The sequence below is a fragment of the Acomys russatus genome, chromosome 4, assembly GCF_903995435.1.
Source record: "Acomys russatus chromosome 4, mAcoRus1.1, whole genome shotgun sequence".
Classification (NCBI taxonomy): domain Eukaryota; kingdom Metazoa; phylum Chordata; class Mammalia; order Rodentia; family Muridae; genus Acomys; species Acomys russatus.
Genome location: NC_067140.1, coordinates 12,802,350 through 12,827,790, shown reverse-complemented (window position 1 = coordinate 12,827,790; position 25,441 = coordinate 12,802,350). Strand labels below are relative to the sequence as shown.

The 25,441-nt window shown below is 49.3% G+C and overlaps 1 protein-coding gene across 1 annotated transcript in view; it reads left to right on the top strand.

Moving 5' to 3' along the window:
- Positions 1–3,094: 3,094 nt before the first annotated feature.
- The window catches only part of Jph2 (junctophilin 2), a 62,016-nt gene continuing 39,669 nt past the window's right edge, over positions 3,095–25,441 (top strand). The window contains exons 1-2 of the mRNA XM_051143728.1: positions 3,095–3,952; positions 24,005–24,776. Of these exons, the coding sequence (XP_050999685.1) occupies positions 3,574–3,952; positions 24,005–24,776 (1,151 nt within the window). The 5' untranslated portion in view covers positions 3,095–3,573. The remainder of the gene's footprint in view (positions 3,953–24,004; positions 24,777–25,441) is intronic.

Here is a 25,441-nt window from a genome sequence, read left to right as displayed (position 1 = left end):
TCAGGTGGTTGTGATTGTCCTTAATGCAAAGGTAGATCCCAGGCAAGTTCTAGAGATACAGGACCTTGGCTTAAAGAGAGTTGGCAATCACTCCGAATACCGAGCTGGGAGGTTTTTGTTTTGTTTTTTGTTTTTGTTGTTTTTTTTTTCTTTTTTCAATATTAGGGATTGAACTTGGGCCCTCATTGCTACACCACTCCACAAGCACACTACCACTGAGCTCTGTCCCCAGCACTCTACTCTTTATTTTTTTATTTTGAGATGGGTAGCAGGGAGTTGTTCAGGCTTGAACTCATCATGTAGCCCAGGTAGGTTTTGAACTTGAAATCTTTCCATCTCAGCATTCTAAGTAGCTAGACCTGTACCATTAGGCACAGCTCAGAAATGGCGTTTAAACATACATTCAACTCTCAAACTTCTCACTCTATATGGCCTGTATAAAGTAAATATGCGAACCTACAAATATTATCAAGAAACTATTTCAGAAATTCACAATGGGCCTGGTGAGATGGCTCAGCAGCTTAGGCCTTTGTTGCCAAATCTGATGACCCCTGAGACTGACTCTCTCTCTCTCTCACTCCCTCTCTCTCTCTCTCTCCACACACACACATGCGCGTGCATGCGCACACATGGCAGGGGTAAATATAATGCATAAATAAGGGGCTAGAGAGATAGCTCTGCAGTTAAGGGGTACAGCTCTTGCAAAGGGCTCTAGAAAGTTCCGAGCATTCACATAGAGGATCACAATCACCTGTATTCCCTGTTCTAGGAGTCCAACACCTGGCCTCCAAGGGCATCTGCACTCATGTGCACATAGCTATGCACAGATACACATAATCTTAAAAACGAATAGATTAAAATCTACAGTGTTTCAAAGTCAGAGATGTGAGGTGCTGGGAGCTCAAAGCAGATGCAATGACCCAAGGCCTCTCCCAGGAAGCCTGAACTCCATTGGTCTGGGTGGGGCTGTGCAATCTGTGTCTTTATGATTGTGGGCGAGTCTTCTGGAGGGGAATCCATCACAGGGAGCTACTAGGGGTGAGCATGGAGAACGGCTTCCCACGACTGCCAGACCAGAAGGAATCTGGGAGAGAAACAGGGAAAATGGCTTCAGTGGGGAGCTGCCTGAGCAGACTGAAGGTCCCCCTGGATGGGTACCAGTCATCTGGCCAAGATGACAGCTTGTGTGGAGGCTGGTGCTGACATGTGGACCAAAGGGACTGTGTAAGATCAGTGGCTATGCGTGTAATCACGAGAACCAGCAACTGGCAGGAACCCAGTCATAAGAACTGGTTATCAGTGGAGTTGGAAGCAGAGAACACAATCTGCTCATTTCTAAAACAAGGAAATGTCCGCAGTGACATTCAGTGGCCAAAAGCATCATGGGACTTGGAAATATGTCAGATATGGCTGAAGTCAGAAAATTCTGTAATATTCTCTTGGGCCTTAGCTTGTGTGTATATGAGTGTGTGCGTGTGCATACACATGCATGTATGCGTGTGTGTGTGCCCGTGTATCTGTGTGATTTCTAACCCTCGGTTCTAGCCATGCTATGAACACACACACACACACACACACACACACACACACACACCCCTTCCATGAACAGGGAGGACACTGCCCTCTCTGTACTCCTAACACAGGCTGTGGACTGTGGTAGAATGAGATTCACTTGGAAACACTGGAGATTGTTATTTTTGCACAATTCCTCTTCCCAATTTTGCTTCTGCTCCAGTACCCTAAGAACCCATGAGGCCAGACGTCAAAGGCTCTTGGGGCATGAGCCAAGGGCTTAGATGGATTTCCAGCACCCAGGTTCCCACCAACCTCCAATAAGAAGAAATAAATCTCCAAGACAATGAAGACACTGTGGCTGAGGGCAATAAGCCCTAACTGGGCCCAAAGGAACAGGGATGATTCTGGAAAAGGTAAACACCACCAAGAAAGACCTCTTCTTCTTCTTCTTCTTCTTCTTCTTCTTCTTCTTCTTCTTCTTCTTCTTCTTCTTCTTCTTCTTCTTCTTCTTCTTCTTCTCTCCTCCTCCTCCTCCTCCTCCTCCTCCTCCTCTTCCTTTCTTCTTCCTCCTCCTCCTCCTCCTTCTTCTCTCTCCCCTCCCCCGCCATGTATGTAGAGGGTAAAGGTCAATTTTGGGGAGTTATTCCTTGTTACCCCAAATATTTTCACTTATTTATTTACTTTACGTCCTGATCTAACACACATACACACACACACACACCCTTTTTTTAAATACAGTGTCTCTCGTTAGACTCGAGCTAACCAGTTAAGCTAGATTGTCCAGCTAGCGAGCCCCAGGATCTGCCAGTCTCCTCCTCCCCAGCTCATGCCCCCACACCTGTTTTGGTTTTGGTTTTCCTTAAATGAGCTCTGGGGATCAGACTCAAGTCCTGATGCATGGCATGTAATTTACCAACTGAGCTGTCTCCCCAGCCTCCTGAACTGGTTCCTCCTACCAGTTTTCTGGGCTGGGCATGAGGTGGGGACGTGAACACAGAAATCCGACTTGCTCATGTTCAGGACTGTGAACCGGACCTTTTCTGCTCATTCTGAGTTCCACTCAGCTTTCAAAGGCGTATGTGCACCCCACCCCCCAACCATTCCTTTCTCTGTAGGTCATTGGATTCTTCAATGGGGTTGGCATCGGAAGCCCCAGGTCCTGTCACAGCATGCTCGAGGTGGTAGGGCCCCATGTCTGCCACCCTCTGTGCTCTAGGGGATATGAGGTGGCCTGGGATAGGGCAGACGGCTGGTCTCAGGCTCTTCTCCCTGCCTGCAGGTCCTAGGGACTCCCAGGTGGGAAGCAGCCCTGACCCACAAGAAGGCAAGCCACCAAGTGACTCGCTGTCCACACTTGGTTCTCAGATTTCCTGCTCAGCCCTAGGGCCAATGCCTGGGTCTGCAGGCCCATCGGATTGGGAGGCCCCCTCCCTCCGGCTCTGAAGGGGGCTGGGCCAGCTAGGGGGTTATTTTGGGAGCAGCTTCTGAGATCCAATGGCCTTGTTAGGGCAACACTGACCTTTCTATCCTGGGAGGAAGGCAGGGCTGGAGAAGGGGCGGGGCAGCCGGGAGATCTGAGCTGCACGCCCACTGGGGTGGATGAGAAGGGGGCCAGCGGCTGCTTCAGGGTGGGCGGTGGGGAATTCAGCCTCGCCTAGGTTGCTAACTCAACCTGGGAACTGGGAACTGCCCCTCTTTGAAAACACAGGACTCCTCAACTCCTTTCACTGCTCTTTTTGAGGAGGGCACACCGGACTCCATGGAAGCTGGACCTGGGACGCTTTGTGGGAACTGGGAGTCTCTTCTGTCTGCTTCCTTTCTGAGTTGCTGCCGTGCTGGGATGACTGAGGGGGCCTCCCAGCCATGGCACTGACCAGTGTCCCCACTGCCGACTTGGCCTTTGGGCTCTTTCCGCCTCTGATGGCATCTTGCTTTTTCCCCACTCCTGGAGCCCAGTGGTGAGTCTAGGGGCTCAGCCTGAAGGTGCCTGGACAGCATCTGGTACCCCAACAGCCCAAGCTGGAGGACGGAGGCGTTGTAGTCAGGAGTGAAGATGAGATGAGCGGGGGCCGCTTTGACTTTGACGATGGCGGGGCGTACTGTGGGGGCTGGGAGGGGGGAAAGGCACATGGGCATGGACTGTGCACCGGTCCCAAGGGCCAGGGTGAATACTCGGGCTCCTGGAATTTTGGCTTTGAAGTGGCAGGCGTCTACACTTGGCCCAGTGGGAATACCTTTGAGGGCTACTGGAGCCAGGGCAAACGGCATGGGCTTGGCATAGAGACCAAGGGGCGCTGGCTCTACAAGGGGGAGTGGACGCATGGCTTCAAGGGGCGCTATGGAATCAGGCAGAGCTCGAGCAGCGGTGCCAAGTACGAGGGCACTTGGAACAACGGCCTACAGGACGGCTATGGCACGGAGACCTACGCAGATGGAGGTGAGCCCAGCTCTGCTCGCAGAGCTTGAGGGGGATCTGGAAGGGGCAGTGGGAAATGGTAAAGAAATAGATGGTCTAGGGTGTTATTTGCTGTGTGGCTTTAGGTAAGCTACTCTGCTTCTCTGTACCCGCTTTCTTATCAGAAAAAGTGGGGCAATAAAGCAGTTACTGAGGAGATTGGCAGGAATGACTGGGGCAAGGCTGTTGTATGGATGTATACTCACCAGACATCTGATAAGATGTAGTCATTTCTGCTCACTCTCTAGGTATGTAAACAGATTTTAGCTTGTGCTTTAGCAGAACTAGGGGGCTAGACTCAACTTTACTATGAAAATTACTTTCACAGGATAGATCATAAGTGTATATTCATTCACCCATCCATCCACCCACAATCCACCCATCTATCCACCTCCCATCCGACTCATGCATCCATCCATCCATCTCCCAACTCATCCATCCATCCATCCATCCATCCCTCCCTCTATTTACTCAGCATCTATTTACCTATCCATCCATCCCTTCATCTATCCATCATCTATCCATCCATCCAACCATCCATCCTTCTATCCATCCACTCAATATATTCTTTCATTCAACACATATTTCTAGACAATTGCTCTACACCCCAAGCCTTATTCAATGGATGTTTCAGTGGGAACTTTTATTTATCAGTTATTGCACAAATGATTAGATACAAAGAGGACCAGGACATGGACTGTGGCGTCACAGACAGGCAGGCAGGCCAGCACCATACACAGACATGTCAGAAAGCAGTGGCAGAAGAGAACAGGCAAGTCTAAGAAGGCACAGGGAAGCTAGGGACAGGACTCCTGAGCTAGATTTTGGTGGGAGAGCTGTGACCGTGAGAGTAGACGTTGGAGTCTGTCTCAGCAGAGGGAAGATTTAAAGAGACTCAGAGAGCGTCATAGTTTTCTAAGGCAAGAGAGCACTGGGAAATGGCAGTTCTTACCTCAGCGGCAGGGTGTGATCTAGACATGTCACTTACCTGAGCCTTAGTTTTTCATCCACACAATGGGGCACTTGGGACATCAGTACTGCTCAGAACATGGCCAGGGAACAAATAGTGCCGGCATCTACCCCCAGCACAGGTGCCAGTTCAGGGCTCATCAGACCTTCCGAGCAGCAACACAAGCGACAAAGGCTGTTTTAACACGTTCACTGGGAAAGTGTCGCTTTACTGGTACCATGTGATAGTCCAGTTACTTGGAAGGCTGAGGCAGGAGGATCATTTTATAGCAGCTTGAAAATATGGTGGGAAGTAAGGAAGGGAGGGAGGGAAGGAGGAAGGAGGGATGGAGTAAAGGAGGGAGGAAGGAAGGAAGGAATGGAAGAAGAGAGGGAGGAAAGGAATCAGGGGCGAGCAAACTGTAGAGATCACTGGTCAGTGAACCTCTGCCTGTGCTGTATATACTGTAAAGTGAGAGCGTTTCAGACTTAAAATTATGGGGGGAAATCTAAAGAAAAATATTCTGTAACATGAAACATAGATGAGATCCCCCGCACGACATCCTCACATTTGCCTGTCATCTCAAAAACCCTAAAGCATTTACCTGCTAACTCTAGAAGAAAACAGTCACTGTCTTTTTCTTTTTTTTTAAATGACAGAATGTAGCTCAGGCTGGCTTGGACTTGTAATCCTCCTGCCTCAGCCTCCAGAGTCCTGAGATTATAGGCACGCCCCACCATGCGCTGTACTGTGTGACTCAAAGCTGTGACTCTTTAGAAAATAATTACTCAGCATGAGAAGCCACCTATAGGTGGTTGTGGTTATGGCTGTCACTCTTCTTTGTGGCAGGGTAGGGGAAGGGGCCTTCTGAGAGTGCATCAAGGAAACAGGGCTGAGCAACAGCAGCCCGAGGGGTGAGTCCACTTAAGCTGAGACACAGTGAGAACAACCTGAGGTGCAGGATAAGTTCATGCCTGGGATGAGGAGCCACCTTCAGCTCTGTCCCTCCAGCTTCTGAGAGCACAAAGAACAGCTCTGGAGAACTGGATGGAACTGGATTGAACTGAGGAGAAATTCCAATGACCTTGAGTCATTTACCAAGCCTCCGAGTCAGTGCACTTCAATTCAGAGGATGTTTTTGTTGAGCATGGTACTAGGCACTAGAGGCCGAGCAGAGAGCAAGCCTCAGTTTTCCCAGATATAAAATGGACACAATCCTTGCATTCATCTATGCAAAAAGGTATATGGCACGTATGTGCCAAACATCTCTCCCTGTCTCTCGTCTCTATCTTCAAGGCCTTGGAGATCTTGGTTGTGAATCACAGGGATATACATTGCTGGGGTTGGGTGACCACGAGATATGATGCGCTGATCTGCCGATGTGTCTAAAAGGAGGAAACCTATTTACGCCCTGCAGCCAACAAAGCTAACCACCTGTCACTGTACCTAGTGCTTGGGACTGGATGGAACAGAGGGTGGAGAAAATCCTCCAGAAGCCCCTGTTTGGTGAAGGAGACTGAAGCAAACCAGGAAATGCACACACACACATGTATGCGCACGTGCACACACACGCATGCACACACGCATGCATGCATACACACATATACACACACCTCACACACAACACACTCTATATAATTTCTCAAGGTGACCACTAAAGAAGGACAAGGTTGCATGAAGTGGTCTCAGACGCAGGCTTGGGGAGGACCAGAGAGGAGAACTTTCCAGTCAGGGAGTGGAGGTGCAAAGGCCCGAAGGTGGGACCAGGCTTGGCACGTCTGAAGAATAAGGAGGCCGAGGCAGCAGTGTCCGCACAGGTCAGGTGACCCCGGTGTGTGGGTCCGGGGTTTGAGCGCAGGTGTGCCAGGGAGCTCTTGAGGCCCGGTGGTCAGAAGAGCAGCTGACCTGCTTTGCCCAGCCTCCCTCTCAGTGACATGGCTCCACACCCAGGGACTCTGGAAGCCTCATGGGTTCTCTCTCCCAAGCCACATGCAAAGTGTAACCGTCCAAATTTAGATGTGGCTGGGGCTTCGGAAAATGACTTTAATCAACCTGTCATCAGTCCCCTGAGGGTTTGTTAAGGACTTGCCCCTTGCCCTCTCCTGGGTGGCACCAAGAGGAATGTGGACAAATAAGATCCTAAGATTAGGAGCAGGTGGGGGCCAGACAGAGTCCAGGGTTATGACTCTGCCCCACTGGATTATTTCTGAGCCTTGGTTTCCTCATCCATGAGATGAACCACTCCTAATCTGTCACATGATTTAAAATGTCATTAGATTTATTTGGGAGGGGGGGAGGGCATATGTGACCGTCACAGCGTATGTGTGGAAATCAGAGGACAACTTTTGAGAGTCTGTTTTCTCTTTCCATGGTATATGACTGGAGACTGAACTCACATCATTAGGGTCAGAGGCAAGTGTCTTTACGGACTGAGCCAGCCTTTGAGCCCACCTCATCGATTTCACACGGCATAAATAACAGAACTCAGTAAATGGTAGTTGTTGCTGTCATCACTACTGAGACTGTCAATTCACTCAAATAAGCATATATTGTGTTTTGCTAAGCAAGCGCCATGATTTACTGGGAAGTGTAGAAAGAACAGGATGCTCGAGCCAGGAGTGTAACAGGAGCCACACTTAGCCCAGAGGCCAGTGCTAGGCAGGGCCAGGTGAGGGACTGGAGCCCGAGGCTGGGACTCCAGTGTTCAGGAGGACTTCCTGGAATAAGTGGTGAGCTATGACACGTCGCACGTTCATGCGAGCTGCACTTTTGGTTGAAAGGCCAGAGTCCACTAATGACGTGACAGGAGGCCTGAAGCTTGTGCCTCAGCCTCCACACAGAATCGAAACTTGCTTCTTGTCCTGGACACTGAGATGCTGCCTTGTCTTGCAGTCAGCTGTGACTAAACCAAAGCAAACATCAGTTTTCCAAATTGGAGGTACCAACTGGCTTGTTGGTAGACAAATCAATTTAGTGGGTCAGGACCTACATTTTTTTTTTTTTCAAATTGAAAGAACAGTGAGTGTAGGACAGAAACTATTGGAGTCTTTCTTGGAGAACAGATGAAACATTATTTGCTGGAAAATTTTATTAAAGTTGTCTATGTACACATGCATGTGCATAAGAATAATGTATAGACATATATAAGTACCACTGTGTGTGTGTGTGTGTGTGTGTGTGTGTGTGTGTGTGTGTTTAAACATCTGTGCTTATTTGTGCCTTGTTGTAAAAGTATTTGTTACTGTAGGTCACGGCCAAAAAGGTTGGAAGCCACTGTCCTAAAACAACTTACCCAGAACCTTCTTTGAAGGCCCTGCCATTCCCACCTCCACTCGGCTGCCCTCTCCTCCCCAGCCTTGCTTTGATGGGAGGTTAAGCTCCTCAGCTCTGGCAGGGAAGTTGGTGGGGGTAGGGAAGGGCCCTGGAATGGAGCCTCTTGGCGCCCTCCCGCTGCTATAGCCTTCATTCCTTCCCTGGCCATATAAAGTAAAGCTAAAAATAGCTACTGACTTAAAGCCCGGCACACACACCCGAGCCCTGGAGAAGCAGTCACTGCTTGACAACCTGACCACTTCCACTAGGAGACCCACACACACTAACCTTTGAAGGACCATTTGTGACCCTGGCTTTCTCTTTTCTTTTCTTCCTCCTTTTCTCCTTTCCCTCCCTCCCTGATCTCTGCTTTGGAGACAAAGCCTCCCAAGTGCTACGATCACAGATGGAAGCCAACCCCTTCAGCTGTGATCCCTGCTTTGTTGACCTGGGGGCCACTGCCTCGGCTTCCTGCACTGGTAGGGTGTATTCACACGCAAATAAACAACCTGTTCTTTCCCTGGGAGATGATTTCTCAGATATCATCAGATTCTTTTTTTTTTTTTTTTTTTTTAATTTGGTTTTTTTGAGACAGGGTTTCTCTGTGTATCCTTGGCTGTCCTGGACTTTGCTTTGTAGATGAGGCTGGCCTCGAACTCACAGCTGGTATTAAAGGCATGCACCTTTAATCACCAGATTCTTAAAGTGATCTCACACACAAATTAAGAAAAAATAAATAAATTCAGTAACCATGATGTGGCACCAGAGCCAGGTACAGAGGTGCACATCTGTAATGCCAGGTTTAGGAGGAGGAGGAAGCAGGCAGGAGGGTTAGGAGTTCAAGGTTATCTTTGGCTGTATAAGTAGTTAGAGGCCAGCTTGGGCTACATGAAGCCCTATCTCAAACAAGCAAACAAAGAATGCAGTGTGAAGATGGGGCCCCGGCATTGATTGTTTTCCATAAAAGTAACAATGATAATAGTTAATGATTTTGCAGCGTTTACCATGTACTGGGGTGCTGTCCTGGGCACTTGACATGGCCATGTTCCTCTACAGGAAGTATTGTTATTACCCCATTGTGCAGATAAGGAAACTGCAAAAGGTCAAGGACTTCTGGTTAGAGAAGATGGCGTATTCTGAGGCAGTGAGATAAAGGGGATAAGTATGCTTTCCCTGACCTGAACCCTGCTGGCCTGAGCTTGATCCTCTGACTCCCATGGTGGGAGGAGAGAGCCGACTCCTGCAAGCTGTCCTCTGTCTTCTACGGACTTCCGTGGCAGGCATGCACATACAACAAATAAATACATGAAATAACAATTTATTTTAAAGAATGAAGTGCCTTATGTCATTAGAAAGCATTTTGATAGATGGTAGACAATGACACAAAATAGACAGGACCGCCCACCCGACTTGTGGGCCCCATGCAAACAGAAGTGTGGGGCCTCATGTTACCCACTTTCATGTCTTGGTGACCACAGCATCTGATAGAAGTAGCTTAAGGGAGAAGCAGTTGGGACACACAGGAGGGCATGATGAGTTCATAGTGTGGGATTGTGTGGCTGAAAGACCGCTCACCACATCAGAGGCCAGGTAGTGAGGGAAGGAGAGCCTTGGCACCCTTTAGCCTTCTCCTTTCCTCTTTTATTCCCACAGCCCCCAGACTATGGGAAGCCGACATCTGCATTCCAGGTGGCCTTTTCCTGTTCAGTTAACCCTCTGGAAATGCTCTCCCAGACACACGCCCAGCCCAGGAGGCATGCTTCAGGGAATTCTGAACTCCCAGGGGTTCTAAATCCATCCTCTACGCCTTCAAAATCTTTGTGTGTGTGTGTGTGTGTGTGTGTGTGTGTGTGTGTGTGTGTGTGTGTGTATGTGTGTGTATGTATGTATGTATTCCTTGCTCAAAGGTAGTGGCTTGAACTCACTTAGTCCAGTGGATCCTGAACATGCAAACTCAATGAATCTGTCAGAACAGAAGACTGAGTAGGGCAAGATCGTCACATTTTCTGAGCACCTATACTCCCAGCATTAAGCTTTAGAAAAACTTAACTTCCTTATTTATCTATGCCCTCAAAGGAATATTTCTTTATTCTTATTCATCTGCATTCCTAACGATGTTTTTTTAATATATGCTTTTATTTTATTACACATGTATAAAACAAACTACATACATCAGGGAAGACCGTATGACAATCATGAGAATACTGAGTACTATATATGTTACATTCATAGTGACTTGGCCATCTGCATTCGTCTCCTTTGAAGTAAGTGTCATTCCTAACAATGTTAACCTACTTTTGTTATGGTAGCTTTATAACACCCCAGCAACATTGAGTTTTCCAGTCCATGGACATGGTATAGATCCATTCATTGACGTCTTATTCAATTTTACTCAGCAATGCTTTGACCTTTTCAATGCCTACATTAAAAAATGTTATGCAGTCATTTTACAAAAATGTCATTGCATTTTTAACTTTGCTGGGATCAGGGACACACATGCCACCACTTGGAGTCAACTCTCTCCTTCCACCTTGTGGGTCTCAAGGGCGAATACAGATTGTCAGACTCTACGATGCCTAGAGCTGCCGAGCCTTCATGCTGGCCCTGTCTTCTTCTTTCTTTCGACATTGTAAATGCACCTTAAATTTTATTTTTTTCAGCCACTCAGTACTAGGTTATGGAAACATAATTTCCTTTTTCTTTTTGGAAATATTTTATTTTATTAATTATGTGCAGGTGTCTGTGTCAGTATGTGGGTACGTGCAAGTGAGCACAAATGCACACAGAGGCCAGAAGCATTGGATACTTCAGAGCTGGAGTTACAGAAGGGTGATATGGGTGTTGGGAACTGAAAGACCAGGGATACAAAGCACATACCAAAATCCAATAAAGGCAATATACAGCAAGCCTATTACCAACATCAAATTAAATAAAGAGAAACTTAAAGCCATCCCACTGAAATCGGGGACAAGGCAAGGCTACTCATTCTCACCGTATCTCTTTAATATAGTACTTGAAGTCCTAGCTAGAGCAATAAGACAACTAACGGAGATCAAGGGGATACAAATTGGAACAGAAGAAGTCAAAATATCGCTATTCGCAGATGATATGATAGTGTATATGTAAGTGACCCCAAAAATTCCACCAGAGAACTTGTACAGCTGATAAACACCTTCAGTGAAATGGCTGGGTACAAATCAATTGAAGAAAACCAGTAGCCCTCCTGTATACAAATGACAAATGGGCTGAGAAAGAAATTAGGGAAACTACATCCTTCACAATAGCCACAAGCAATAAAATGTATCTTGGTGTAACTCTAAATAAGCAAGTCAAAGACCTGTAGGACAAGAACTTCAAGTCTCTGAAGAAAAAAACTAAAGAAGGTTTCAGAAGATGCAAAGTTGTCCCATGCTCCGCGGGGGGGGGGGGGGATGCAGTAGGATTAACAAAGTAAAAATGGCCATCTTACAAAAAGCAAACCCTGTCCTCTGGAATAGCAGCCAGGGCTCCTACTTGCTGAGCTAGCTCTCCATTCCTGATATAATTATTTCATGTCGACCTTGAATCCTCTTACCTTCTTCAATACGTTTCTCAATTCTAGTGTAATTCTTGTTTCGCAGACTTCCAAGTAGCGCCTTTAAATTTAGAATGTCTCAGTTGAAGACAAAGTATAGAAATTCTAAGAGACTCTGACAGGGGACACGCCACTGTGCTTAGTCTTTGGGGCAGGGGGTTTAGTGCACTCGGGATGCTCAGACTCTAGCTGTGCACCTGCTAAGTATGTGGACATCAAGTAACCTCTCAGGTCTCCTGTGTCTCTTTTCTCTTGACATATGGTTGAAACAATGAGAGGAGATGGTAAGTGCAGAGCCCTTAGCGTATGCCCAGCATATATGAAAGAACCAGAATATGCCTTCTTCTTCTGGCACCCTCCAGATCCCTCAAGCTGAATCAATTCAGATAGCTTGAATCATAGCTGTTCTTATCTCTGGGACAATGATTTTGAACACAAAAACCAGCCTCTGTCTTTGGAAGGGTTAATGAGCTAAGATGCTGATTGGCTCAGTTCTGCCCCCGTGACCTGCCAGTGTAGATGGGACCTATACCAGGCATGACTCCACTTGAATGTAGAATCAGCATAATTTAACCTCATCTCAAGAATCTTATGTCACAGTTCACAGCCAGGGATGAGCATGACAGTGGGCTAAAGTGCTGTCTGGGCAGCTTCTTGGTATTATCTGGTACTCCCGGGAAGGAGAGCTCCCTCAACGAGACGAGAAAGCGGACACAGTCTTTCCTCGCTGGGCCTTGCTTCCGTGACTCATGTATCCGATTGGCCTAGTCTCAGCAGATGTGCCTTGTCCAAGGCAGGCCTTGGGGATTCACTCAGTCAGCTTGCTGATTTCCAGGGGTTGCTAATTCTGTGCCCCCAGCAGCTGTTCCTCAGACCGGCTCTGCTAGGCTGGCCACACCCTTGAGAGGAATGTTTAGTCTCATGTTCTAGAGCGTGGGCTGAAGGGGGCAGGGTGCTTCCTACTATGGGCCAGAGGGCTATCCCTGCTCCCTCCTAGCCCTCCCCTAGCCAGGGCCATAAAGTAGCAAGGCAGTGGGGCCTGGCCTCACTTCCTCTTGTGTGACTTTTTACTTCCCATATAAGTGGCATGTGCTGAGGGTTGAGGAACCAGGTGTCGGGGAAACAATTTGCAAAGCCACTAGAGCAAAGGCCCTAGAGCCTCCTGGGCTCTCCCTGTCAGCAGTGATGAGCACCTGGTGCCTGAGGGAGCTTGAGCCCATGCTGGCTGACCACCATGGAGTGGAGTGAGAGACATGGTGAGGTCTGAGGTGTTACAGCCTATAGGACATGCTGTTCAGGAGTCACTATGTTCCTACTGTTTATTTTAAAGGTAGAATCGCAGGCCCCTCCTCACCAAGCAACCAGGTGTAACTTCCCCCAGTGGCAGGGCAGATGAACAGTGTGTCCCCTTGATGGGGCATACAGAGAAGGACGCTGTGTCCATTTAATGTTCCGTGCCAGGAAAGCAATGGGCAAGGGACATTCTGTGAAGGGTTGCGTATGGTCCTCCAAGGCCATTGTAAGAATGTGAGTTTCAGTCTGAGAAAAATTGGGAACAATGAGAGTGGCAGGTTGGTGATGTTGTTCAGTGGCTGAGATTCCACTGTTAGCATCATAAGAATAAATAAATAAAATAAAAAATTTTTAATTTCATTTTACATATTTATGTTTGTGTAGGTGTGCATGCACCACAGTGCATGTATGGAGGTCAGAGGTCAGAGGTCAGAGTTGTAGGAATCACTTCTCTCCTACCATGTGGGTCCTAGAGATTGAACTCAGATCATCGTCTTGGCAGGAAGCAGGTTTACCCACTAAGCTGGCTTGCCGGCCTCCCAAAGCTGAAGAGTGACAGGATTTGCTTGCTTTCATGGGATACTTTTGTTCCAGGGTGTGGACAAGGCCATCTGGGGCCAGGGCAGTGTTGAGACCCATTCATGAGTTTAATACAGTAGTAATGATCCAGTGCAAAGGATGGAAGCCTGGACCACCATCACCCGAGTGGTAAGATGTGGTGCTCGCAAAGGGCACAGGCAGGGGCACAGGTAGATGTTGATGACATTGTGGCTGGGAGGACTGAGAGAGGCAGGGACAGTGGTCCCAGGTTTTGTGTGATAGTAATAAGCTGCCTTTGAACCCAGCCCTCGGCCCCCCTCCCCGCTGCATATCCAAGTCAGCTCTTGTCTATAGTCCTCAGTGTTGCTGGCAACCCTTGGTGTGCCGAGCTGACCCAGGTCTGGCCAAGGGGCTTCCGCCCAGACCACACAGGCTCTGGGCTGTCAGCACCCAGCCAGTGTTGCCCAGTTAATCCTCGGCTTCTTGTGTGAGCTGTAGGGTGTCATCCGGGGCAGCAGCCTGCATGTGGGGGTGGCAGAGCTCTGAAGGCTAAGGAGACTTGGCATCTATAGCTGCAACCTGACCCTGCTCCTGGGAGCTGTCACGAACGTTGCCAGCTCTTCTGTTCAGGGCTGTCTGTTTGGTGATCCCAGGAAACCAGAGAGCTGTGGGGCTTTGATGGATGGTGGCGTTTAGAAACCACTGGAGAGACTGTGGTGCTAGCCTTGCAGGTGAGGCAAAGAGCAAGGCCTCGAGACCGTTATGGGGGAAACACCACACTGGCCAGACTGGCGAAAGAAATGCATGAGCTCGTGGGACCCAGTTATATAGACGTCAACCTCTTTGGCTCACATGCAAAGGAATCAAAGGCATGATACGTGCACAAAAGCCACCTGGCAAGCATTTGTTGAGTGCCCACCCTACCGTGTAACCCCTAGCCTTTTGCTCCACCTGTCATGTACGTACACTCCGTGTAGCAAATGGCCAGGAAGACAGTGGTCTCACCTGAAGAGACAGTCGAGAGTTTGTCCGTATGCTCACTTGTTTGGATACTTTGCAGTGGGTATATGCACTCCCTCTACAACACACAAAATGTATGTCCATGTAGACAAGGTAAGACATCCTCGAGGTGCAAAAAGACATCAGGAGTGTATTCGTCACTTTTCTCTCATTGCAATAAAGCACCCGATAGAAGCACTTAAGGGAAGAGAGGGTTTTGTGGTTTGTTTTTTAGGTTTTGGGGAGGGGTGCAGGGGAGGTGGAGCTGACAGTTTGAGAGGGAAAAGTCCATCGTGGTGGAGATAGCACAGTGTCATGTAGAGATGGCATAGCATCATGTGGAGATGGGATGACACCATGTGGAGATGGCATAGCATCATGTGGAGATGGCATGACATCGTGTGGAGATGACATGGTGTCATGGTGGAGATGACTTGCCATCATGTGGAGATGGCCTAGTGTCATGTGGAGATGGCATGGCATCATGTGGAGATGACAGTGTCATGGTAGAGATAGCTTGGCATCATGTGGAGATGACATGCATCATGTGGAGATGGAATGGCATCATGATGGAGATGGCATGGCATCATGTGGAGATGGCATGGCATCATGTGGAGATGGCATGACATCATGTGGAGATGGCATGGCATCATGTGGAGATGACATGGCAGCTGGGTTTGCTGCTAGTGGTAGGAGTTTGCCAGGTAGCTTGTTCACATCCTGGAAAATCAGGAAGTGGGGCATGGGAAGGAGGCAGGGGTACAGACACAAGGTCTGTCTCAAGCAACCCACCTCAACCAAAACCTAAAACAACACTGCCAGCTGGAGACTGAAAAGTTTGGGGTGGAGGGGTGTGGTCAAGAGGGATCCTCAGATACACTACTGGGGAGCAAAAAGCGTGTTAGAAAAGTTATTAATGCTATGAACAGACAGATGACAGCATGACACCAGAGACAGCATGTTGAGGCCTCTGAAGAAAGGAAGTCCAGATGCGGGGGTAGAAATGGGAGCCTCCTATCCCTTTGTTATCCCTCTCTGAGGATGGGGGAGGTTTCAAAAAGCTTACACCCAGACTCTCTGAATCTCAGGCAGGAGGCAAAGATGGGGTTGGGGTAGGATGTGAGGCCACAAATACCTTCTTTGATGTGTAAACTCACTTCTCTGGTGAGGGCCACTGACATCAGGAAGTCTCAGCTGGGGACTAAGAGATACCAGCTCAGCAGGGTGCCTGTCAGGATTTTTAAGAAGGGAGGGAGGAAACTGGATTCTTTTTCTTGTTGATGTTCTTGTTTTTGTGTTTTTTGTTTTTATCAAGACAGGGTTTCCCTGTGTAACAGCCTTTGCTGTCCTGGACTCGCTTTGTAGACCAGGCTGGCCCTGAACTCAGAGCAGTCCACCTGCCTCTGCCTCCTGAGTGCTGGGATTAAAGGCATGCGCCACCACGCCCAGCCTAGCAGCTGGATTCTTACACTGTGTTCTTACAGGGACTAGGTGTTCCAACACATGAGTCTGTAGGGGACATCTGAGACTCAGATCCTAACAGGACATTTCCCAGAATCAGGATCCCAAGTGTTCCTTCCTTGTTTCTTCCCATTCTGGGACACCCCCAGGGTTCTGAAGCCTCCAGGACAGGAGTCAGCTAACCTGGAAATCTGTTTTTCCAGTCTCAGCTGAGCTACTGCCTGGCCATGTAGCCTTGGGCAAGTTACTCATTGTCAGAGCCTTTTTGAGAGTCCCCTTTTGCAAAGAGAACATGACCACATTTATTCTCCCGCCCCTTTTTCTCTGTAACCCTGGCTGTTCTGGAACTCACTCCGTAGACCAGGCTGGACTTGAATTCAGAGAGCTGCCTGTGCCTGCCTGTGCCTACCAAGTGCTAGGACTAGGCATGTGTCACCACGCCCAGTGGCCACATTTCTCCTTAAAAATAAATTGATTTCATATAACATTAACTTGCTGTGGCAAGGGATACAGCAAGGCCCTGTTAGTATCAGCATCATGGCTGATAAGCACAGTGGACCAGGGTGGGATGGAGGTGTTCAGGTAGACAAGATGATCTCCTCTCTGAGCTCCGTGGCAGTCGTGACTTTTCAGAGAGTCTCGCATCCGCCAGCTTGTCAGTAGCTGTGTGGGTGGCATGCTTGAAGGAAACACGGACCCTAGATCCCATATTAAATACCGGCATTGAGCCAGCTTTCACTGGCTCAGGAGAGCCCACAGTCAAGCTTTTAGGAAAATTTCAAAGTAACGGTTCAATCCTTGGTGGCTTGACCAGCCAGGGAGGGAGTATTTACACCTCAGAATGGTGCAAATCAAAGTTTGTTTGCTTTTCCTGGAGAGTTGGCTCGAGAGCTTATCAACTCAGTGCCCTTGTTACCCAGAGTTAGGGTCACCAGCTCTCTCGGTTTCCTTGGGACTGTCCCGGTGCTAGCACCACAAGTCACCTCTAAGAAATCCTTCTGCTTCGGGCAGTTTCTGTATCAGTTACTTTCCTCATTGCTATGAGAAGATACTTGACAGAGGCAACATAAGGGTGGAAGGTTCACTTTGGTTCAAGGTTTCAGAGGGCTCCATCCATTGTTCTGGACAAGACAAGATGGAATTCACAGTGATAGAGTCTCCTAACTCCTCTGTGGACCGCGAAGCAGAGAGTGGGAACTAGGGGGCCTGGTATACCCCCTCCCCAAGTCCTGTTCCTAGTAACATACTTCTACCAACTAGGCCCTATCCACCGCCCAAAGGCTCCCCTTCCCAATAGAATCACTATCTGAGGACCACAAACTCAGCACGCAAGTCTGCAAAGAACACACCTCAGATTCATATAATGTATTTTCTTTTCTTTCTTTCTTTCTTTTTTTTTTTTTTTTTTTTTGAGACAGGGTTTCTCTGTGTAGCTTTGGCCATCCTGGACTCACTTTGTAGACCAGGCTGGCCTCGAACTCACAGCGATCCGCCTGCCTCTGCCTCCCGAGTGCTGGGATTAAAGGCGTGCGCCACCACCGCCTGGCCATATCATGTATTGTCTAATAGGGTGAGGACAGCTCCTGTTTGTGGTGAGGTGGAGGTTCTCTACGGTGGCCTTTGTAAAGCTTTCAGCAGCCCTGAAAAGACGATCTGTCAGGCCATCTTCTTGATAAGAGAGAGAGACTCAGAATTTCACCTAAGGCCATGTGCCCTTCAATTAATCTGACAGTGTCTACTGAGTGCCTTGTATATGCAGGTCGTGATGTGCTGGGCTGGGCATGCATGTGGGAATGCAGATGTGGCCTAGCCTGTGGGAACATGGGTTCTAATTGCAGACACATGAGTTCAGGAGTGGCTGTATTGCAGAGTGAAAAGTAATTTAAAGGGAAAAAATTGAAGGATATACAGGCTGGTCTAGTGATTGGAGAAGGCTTCCTGGAGAGTGTAGTTTGGCAGAGATCAGAAGGAAGAAGAGGGGCTTAACCAGACAGTGGCAGAGAGAACAGTGAGTGCAGGGAGCCATGCTGTGTGTGGCAGAGAACAGCAAGTACAGAGACCTGGTCATGGGGACAAGCATGCTGTCTTATGTGAAACCATGGCAAGGCAGAAAACGGGAGCTGGCCTCCATCTCTTCCTGGGTTCTCTCTGTCCTTCCTGGCTCTGGTTCATCTTTACAGTTAATCCTTTCTGGGCCAGTATTTCTGAGCAGACTTTGACCTGCCAAAAAAACTGGCCTTTGAGGGGATAGGGGTAGCTCAGTGCTAGAGCAGGTGACCAGCAACACACAACCTGGGTTCCATCCCCATCACTGGGGCAAAAAGAGCTGGTCTTCAGGGGTCACGTCTTGTCCAGCATCCCTTAGGGAGCACTCCTTGATGCCAGCTCTACCAACCGCCTCCCAGGTACCTCACTTAATTTTTTCCCCCATGAGACAGGGTTTCTCTGTGTAGCTCTGGCTGTCCTGGACTTGCTTTGTAGACCAGGCTGGCCTCGAACTCACAGAGATCTGCCTGCCTCTGCCTCCCAGAGTGCTGGGATTACAGGAGTGTGCCACTGTGCCTGGCTCCTCCCTTAATCTTAAGTCAACTGCCTTCCCCACTCTACAGCTCTCTAGACATTGGCTCATGCCTCTCCTCTGAACCACTGCTGTGTCTGACCTGAATCCCAGGTCAGAAGCTTTATGGCCCATCGCTGGCACTGGAGTCCACACTCCTGAGGGTAGAGACAATGTCCTTTTTGGTCACTTAGAGTGATGGATGCATGGCCTGTGGCAAATGCTTATGAGCCGCCAATGATGCATGTCTCATCGCCCCCACTTCACAGAATATTGGAAACCGAGGCTCTGTGGGTGGTAAATAACAAATGAGGGTTTTAGCACTACTTACGGTCAGAATTAAGGCTGGAATCCATATTATTCCAAACTAAATGAGAGGAGCAACTATGGGGAGGAAGCTGCATGCAGCCTTTGTTTCCCTGTGAGATAGGACTGCATGTTCCATGCTATGGCTGTGACTACCATTCCTAGGGTTTGCACTGCTGAGTCTACCACCTGCTTCTAGTGCCTCTTTCATTCTGGGATGAGAAAGAACAGGATGTGGGTCCTTTTCTTAAGCTAACCTAATTGTGTGGTCAGGAAAAATAGTCATATGTCAATGTTTGCCGGTGGCCCCCTTGGGTCCGGGAATTATGCAGGATGCTGAGACTGTAGTGGGAGTGAGTTGGACTCTACTACTTTCTGCCTGGAAGCTGGTGTCCCATAGGAGAGGATGGCTTACAGCAAACCAATTGCCATGACGACTATCTCACAGCACTTGGGAAAAGCATTAGGAAGATGACGAGGCTGACTTGGGGAGCACTCAAAGAAAGGTTTCAGGGACTCTCCCTGGATGATGCCACATGTAAGCTGAAGTTTGATTGTCAAAGACGGCTGTGACGGAAGGAGGAGAGAGCAGGCCGAGAAAGAATGAGTGAGCCCGGCACAGGGTGGCTCGTGTCTGTAAATTCAGCCATTTGGAGGCCAACACAGGTTGACTGCCAAGAGTTTGAACCTAGTCTGGGCTGAATAGTGAGTTCCAAGCCAGCTTAGGCTATAGTGCAAGAGCCTGTCTCAAAACAAACAAGCAAGCAAGCAAACAAACAAAAAACACCAAAAACAAAAACAAAAAAACCCCACCAAAAACAAAAAACAACACACACACACACACACACACACACACACACACACACACACACACACACACACACACACACACACACAAACCAAAGCAAAAGAAGGCTGGAGAGATGGCTGAGCTGTTGAGTGCACTGGCTGCTTTTTCAGAGAACTCGTGTTTGATTCCTACTAGCCTTATGGTAGCTCACAACCCTCTGTAACTCTAGCCACAGGGGATTTGATGTCCTTTTCTGGCCTCTGTAGGCACAACACGCACCTGGTGCACAGACATACTTGCAGGCAGTACATGTATACACATAAAATATAAGTAAAATCCCCAAAATTCCTGGGCATGGTGGCCCATGCCTTTAATCTCAGCACTTGGGGGCATGGATCGCTGAGTTTCAGGCCAGCCTGGTCTACACAGTAAGACCCTGTGACAAAACCAAGACAAAAATACAAAGAAGTACATGCAAAGGTTTTGAGTTAGTAAGTGAAGCGACCAGAAAACAGGTCAAGCTTAGGTGGCTTTGCCAGGCTGTGTGGCTGCTGGGAACGTTGGTGGGTCCCTTAGAACAGGAAGCATGCCTGCCCGGGACGCTTTCATCTAAATAACTGAGGAGCGTTTCTTTGCAGATGTGTGTGCCTCCTGTGTTCCGTCACAGGCACACAGAGAGCCGGTCCTTCCATCCTCTTATCTCCCTTCCCAGGGCACTGGCACTGTCAATCTCTCCTCTGGGTGTTGGTGGCTCTTGCTGCGTGCCTGTAAGTTTCCCAATATAACCAGACTGCTTCATTTCCAACTGGTGGCCAAGAGCTGCTCTCTGTTGCAGTCTCAGGTTTTCTTGGGCTTAAAGGGGCCCTGTCAGCCCATCTCAGGCCAAATTTTAGATACAGGTAGGTTGCCTGATTCAATTTCACAGACTTCTCCAACATGGAGATCAGATGTCATCTCTGTCCCCATTTCCCAGCGTCTCTGCCCTGCTGTCCTCCCTTCCCTGCTTCCTCTTTTCCCCCATCCTCTTTGGAGAGACAGGAGCAGTGTAGCTCGGCACAGAGTTTCGGCTCTGGAAATATATGAGCTGTGTCATCCTGTGTGTCTTTCATCCTTGCCAAACCTTAGCTTTTCTTTAGACTTTTTCCACATATGAGGCAAAAAAAAAGAATAAAAGTTGTAGAATGGACACATTTTGTTCAGTCATGCAACATATTGTATTGAGTCCCTATTCCTCATTCTTCTAAGCATCGAGGACTCCACAATAAACAAAATAGACAGGAATCTTTGGCCTTATAGAGCTTCCCACTAGTGAGAGCAATAAAAGACAAAAGAAGAGTATCTATTGCTTTCTGTATGCTATGAGGAAGACTGGAACTAAGAAGGGGATAGAAACCTTTTATGGGAAGGTTATTGTTTTAAAGAGTGTGGCCAAGATTGATGACAGGAGTAAAGGCTTGACGACAACAGAAGAGTGGACCATGTGGTTGCCAGAGGGATGAACATCCTGGTCAGAGAGAAGTGTGCTCACAGAGGGTCCTGAGGCAGGACTGGTATGGGAGAGGAACATCTAAGAGGCCTCTATTCCTAAAACGGAGGGAGGAGATGAGAACAGAGAAGTGGTGGGACTAAAATTTGGGAGGGTCTTGTGGGCCCCTAGGGGCTTCAGCTTCTCCTTGGAGTAAGAACGGGCAGAATGGGGCGGTCTGGCTGCATCTTTGGACAGAAGCCCTCTGAGTTTGCTGACCAGTTGCTGGCAGAGGATGAACACTGGAGGCCCAGTCACCACCCAGTCCAAGTGAGGATGCTGAGAAGGGGTCGGGTTCTGGACCACTTGTGTGTTTCCTGGTGGATATTTGCAAAACATTGCTGGGTGGTGTTGGTTGTTTGTTTTTCTCAATTTTTCTTAGGTTTGATTTATTTATTTAAATCAACTTTGATAGTAGAGCTTTTAAGAGGAAGGGTCTAGTAGGAGTTCTGTAGGTCACAGGGACTTGTCTTTCTTTTTTGTTTTGCAGTAGGCTTTAGAGGTTCTAGTTTGGGGATGTTCTTGCCCGTGGGCTGTTGGCCCTTTTGTTTTTTAGTTCTACATTGTGTCATGCTCATCTCGTGGGAGAGCAATGCTGCCTGCTCCAAGAATTGAGAAGGGAGGACACGTCCCCCATGACCTCCTATGAGGCTCCGCCTCTTAAAGGCTCCACCACCTCTGAATAGTGCCATCCTGGGGACCACGCTTAACTACATAGATGTGTGAGAGACTGTAAAGATGCAGCAAGGTCTCTGATTGGCCACGGCAGTGGACGTTGATTGCGCAGTACTGGTATGCATGACAGCTCCAGAGTTGGAGGCCGAAGACTGGCTTTCAGTGCTGCAGTGGGAAAGACTCAGAAAGGTGTGTGTGTGTGTGTGTGTGTGTGTGTGTGTGTGTGTATCCAGGCTTACATCAGGAACTGGAGGCCAGGACTATATTGTGAAGGCCAGCCGTACATACAGTTGTAACAAAACCCCAGATGACATCATCATTGTGGAAGCAGTTTGGGGGTGCAGCCCTAAGGGATAGCTCCATAGCAGGATGGAAGTAAAACACAAAGTCTTGACAGTTTTGTGTTGGCTTCTCCACAGAGCTCAAGTGATCTTATGTGCCAGCACCACTGTCTTGAGCCACAGCATCAAGCACATATTTTTTTCTCTTGGTTTTCCCGAGTTACACACTCATTTAAACCCTCATACTGTGAACTAAGAGGTCATCGCTCTTACTGACAGATAGGAAAGCTGAGACACAGGTCAGGTTAGCTGCCTAAGGTTACACAGCAAGAGTGGAGGCAATACTTGGAATCTATACGCCTTTCTACTTGTGCAAGACTTGAGAGGCCTGCTGACGTGCTCTCATTCTCATGAGGCGGCACTTGTGTCCACACGGGCCCCTGGCTGCTGTACATACCATCAATCTGTATACTAGATCTTCCCTGGATTCAATTTGACTGATGCTTACAAGCCCATACTCACTGTTTCAAGTGTCCTTACCTTCTACTGCAATCGTAGGTGGCCTTGCACACTCAGACCTCCACGCATATTCATAATGTCTTTTCCACGGGACCATGAGCTCTTGGCTTCCTCTGTGCACACTGCCCCAAAAACACATGCCTACACACAAGGCTCTTGCATGCACATGCGTGCACGCATACACACACACATACACACACACACACACACACACACACACCTCTCATGGCTCCCACTGTTCACAGTGTGCTCTGCACTAGAACAGACATGCACTTATTCTCTGTCCTAATGGGATCTTGCCTGTCCACACCCTTCCCCTCTTCAGCCTTTTGACAGCCTTGCATAAGCACTCAAGCCTGCCTTTCCATGCAGTTCCGACCCAGGACTGCCTTACTTTAACCCATTGTGCCTTTCTCCAAAGCTCTCCAACAGGCTGTGTGTGCACTGCCTTGCACCAGCCCTCCACATCAACCACAGTACTGTACCCAGCTACTGTCTCTATATCTTCTTTACCTCATGTAATCCAAAATCTGGGCACTCGTTCAAGTAGCGTTCACAGCCTGACCTGCTCTAATAATTAGGAGGCAGCACACTGAGTCATACACTTCACACTCTGTTGCACACCCATGACCTTAGCATGTTCCCACCGCGGAACTGTTTATACCATTCCACAAATTCCTTCTGGCATGTTCGTTCCTGTATGGCATCCTCCTGTAACTTCACCCAGCATTGGGGTCTCAACTAATCACACAGCTTCACACTGATGCTCCGACTCGCACAACTCACTGGACATCTGAGGTTGCCACAGTGGCAACCTCCCCCTCCGCCCCCCGCTTGTATGTGTCTTGGCACACTTGGATTTTCCGGCATACACAGCAGAATGCATTCCGTCCCTCTGATGGCCCAGCTCTCTCTTGCTGCCATCCTGCCTTGCCCACACTCGGGTCATTGCACTCTGCTGGCTCTGCCTGTAGCCTACTGAGGTCACTCTCCAGATACATATAGCAGCTTGCATGTTCCTCTGATAGCCTGGCTGTCCTCTGGGCTCCACCCTGCCTTGCCCACAGGTCACAGCACGCCAGGGGCCCAATCTGCATCATACTGAGGCCACTTTCCAGGTAGGCACAGCAGCTAACACTCTTTGTCCCTCCGATGGCCTCTGATCTCTCTGGGCCCCTACTTGCCTTGTCCATGTCAAGGGTCACCAAGTCTGTGCCATTTAACTGACACTGCTCTCTTCGCCCGCCCTGCAGGGACCTACCAAGGCCAGTTCACCAACGGTATGCGGCATGGCTACGGCGTGCGCCAAAGCGTGCCCTACGGGATGGCGGTGGTGGTGCGCTCCCCGCTGCGCACGTCGCTGTCCTCGCTGCGCAGTGAGCACAGCAATGGCACTGTGGCTCCGGACTCGCCGGCAGCAGATGGACCCACGTTGCCTTTGCCCCCGGTGCCGCGCGGTGGCTTTGCACTCAGCCTGCTGGCCACGACCGAGGCTGCGCGTCCCCCCGGGCTGTTCACGCGCGGCACATTACTAGGTCGGCTGCGACGCTCAGAGTCACGCACGTCGCTGGGCAGCCAGCGCAGCCGCCTGAGCTTCCTCAAGAGCGAGCTGAGCTCGGGCGCCAGCGACGCAGCGTCCACCGGCAGCCTGGCCGAGGGCGCGGAGGGCCCCGACGATGCAGCCGCGCCTTTCGACGCCGACATCGACGCCACCACGACGGAGACCTACATGGGCGAGTGGAAGAACGACAGGCGCTCGGGCTTCGGCGTGAGCGAGCGCTCCAGCGGTCTGCGCTATGAGGGCGAGTGGCTGGACAACCTGCGCCACGGCTACGGTCGCACCACGTTGCCGGATGGCCACCGTGAGGAGGGCAAGTACCGCCACAACGTGCTGGTCAAGGGCACCAAACGCCGCGTTCTGCCGCTCAAGAGCAGCAAGGTCCGCCAGAAGGTGGAGCACGGGGTCGAGGGCGCGCAGCGCGCAGCAGCCATTGCACGCCAGAAGGCTGAGATCGCCGCTTCCAGGTAGGTGCCTAGTGGGGACCAACAGCCTAGGAGGAGGTCAGGTCAAGCCTAGTCCTGCATTTCTCTACTGTAAGAGTCAGCCATGCACCTAGTTATCTACACACTTGACCATCGTGCCTCAGTCATCCACTCAGCCACTGCTACCCACCCAATTCCAACCCTTGGTATATCACCCATCTAAAAGCCATGCCTCTTCACTCAGCAGTCATCCACTCTACTTAATGCTTACGCACCTCACCATGCATCACCCACCTACACCACCACGCAGTCATTCACCCATTCATTCATTCATTCATTCAGCTATCCATCCATTCACCAAGCCTAGCAGCCACCCAACATCCCTCCAATCCCTTCACAGCTCTAGTACTCAAACAGCTCGTCCCTTCACCTAGCCCTTTTACCCATCCAACCACTCCAGAGGGTTGCTCAGTCTCTTTAGCATCCACCCGAGCGAACGATCCGCCCACACAACCACACTCGCCGTTATCCACACTGTCTAATCCTCTGCACAACTGCTAATCCAATTACTCACGCATCCATTTGACCACTTACCCATCTTTCCTCCATCGATCATCTCTATTCATGCAACTAGTTCGTCCATTGTAAAAAACCAGTAACGAATCCATCCACTCACCCAGCACGTTGCTCCCAGCTACTTCCATTTA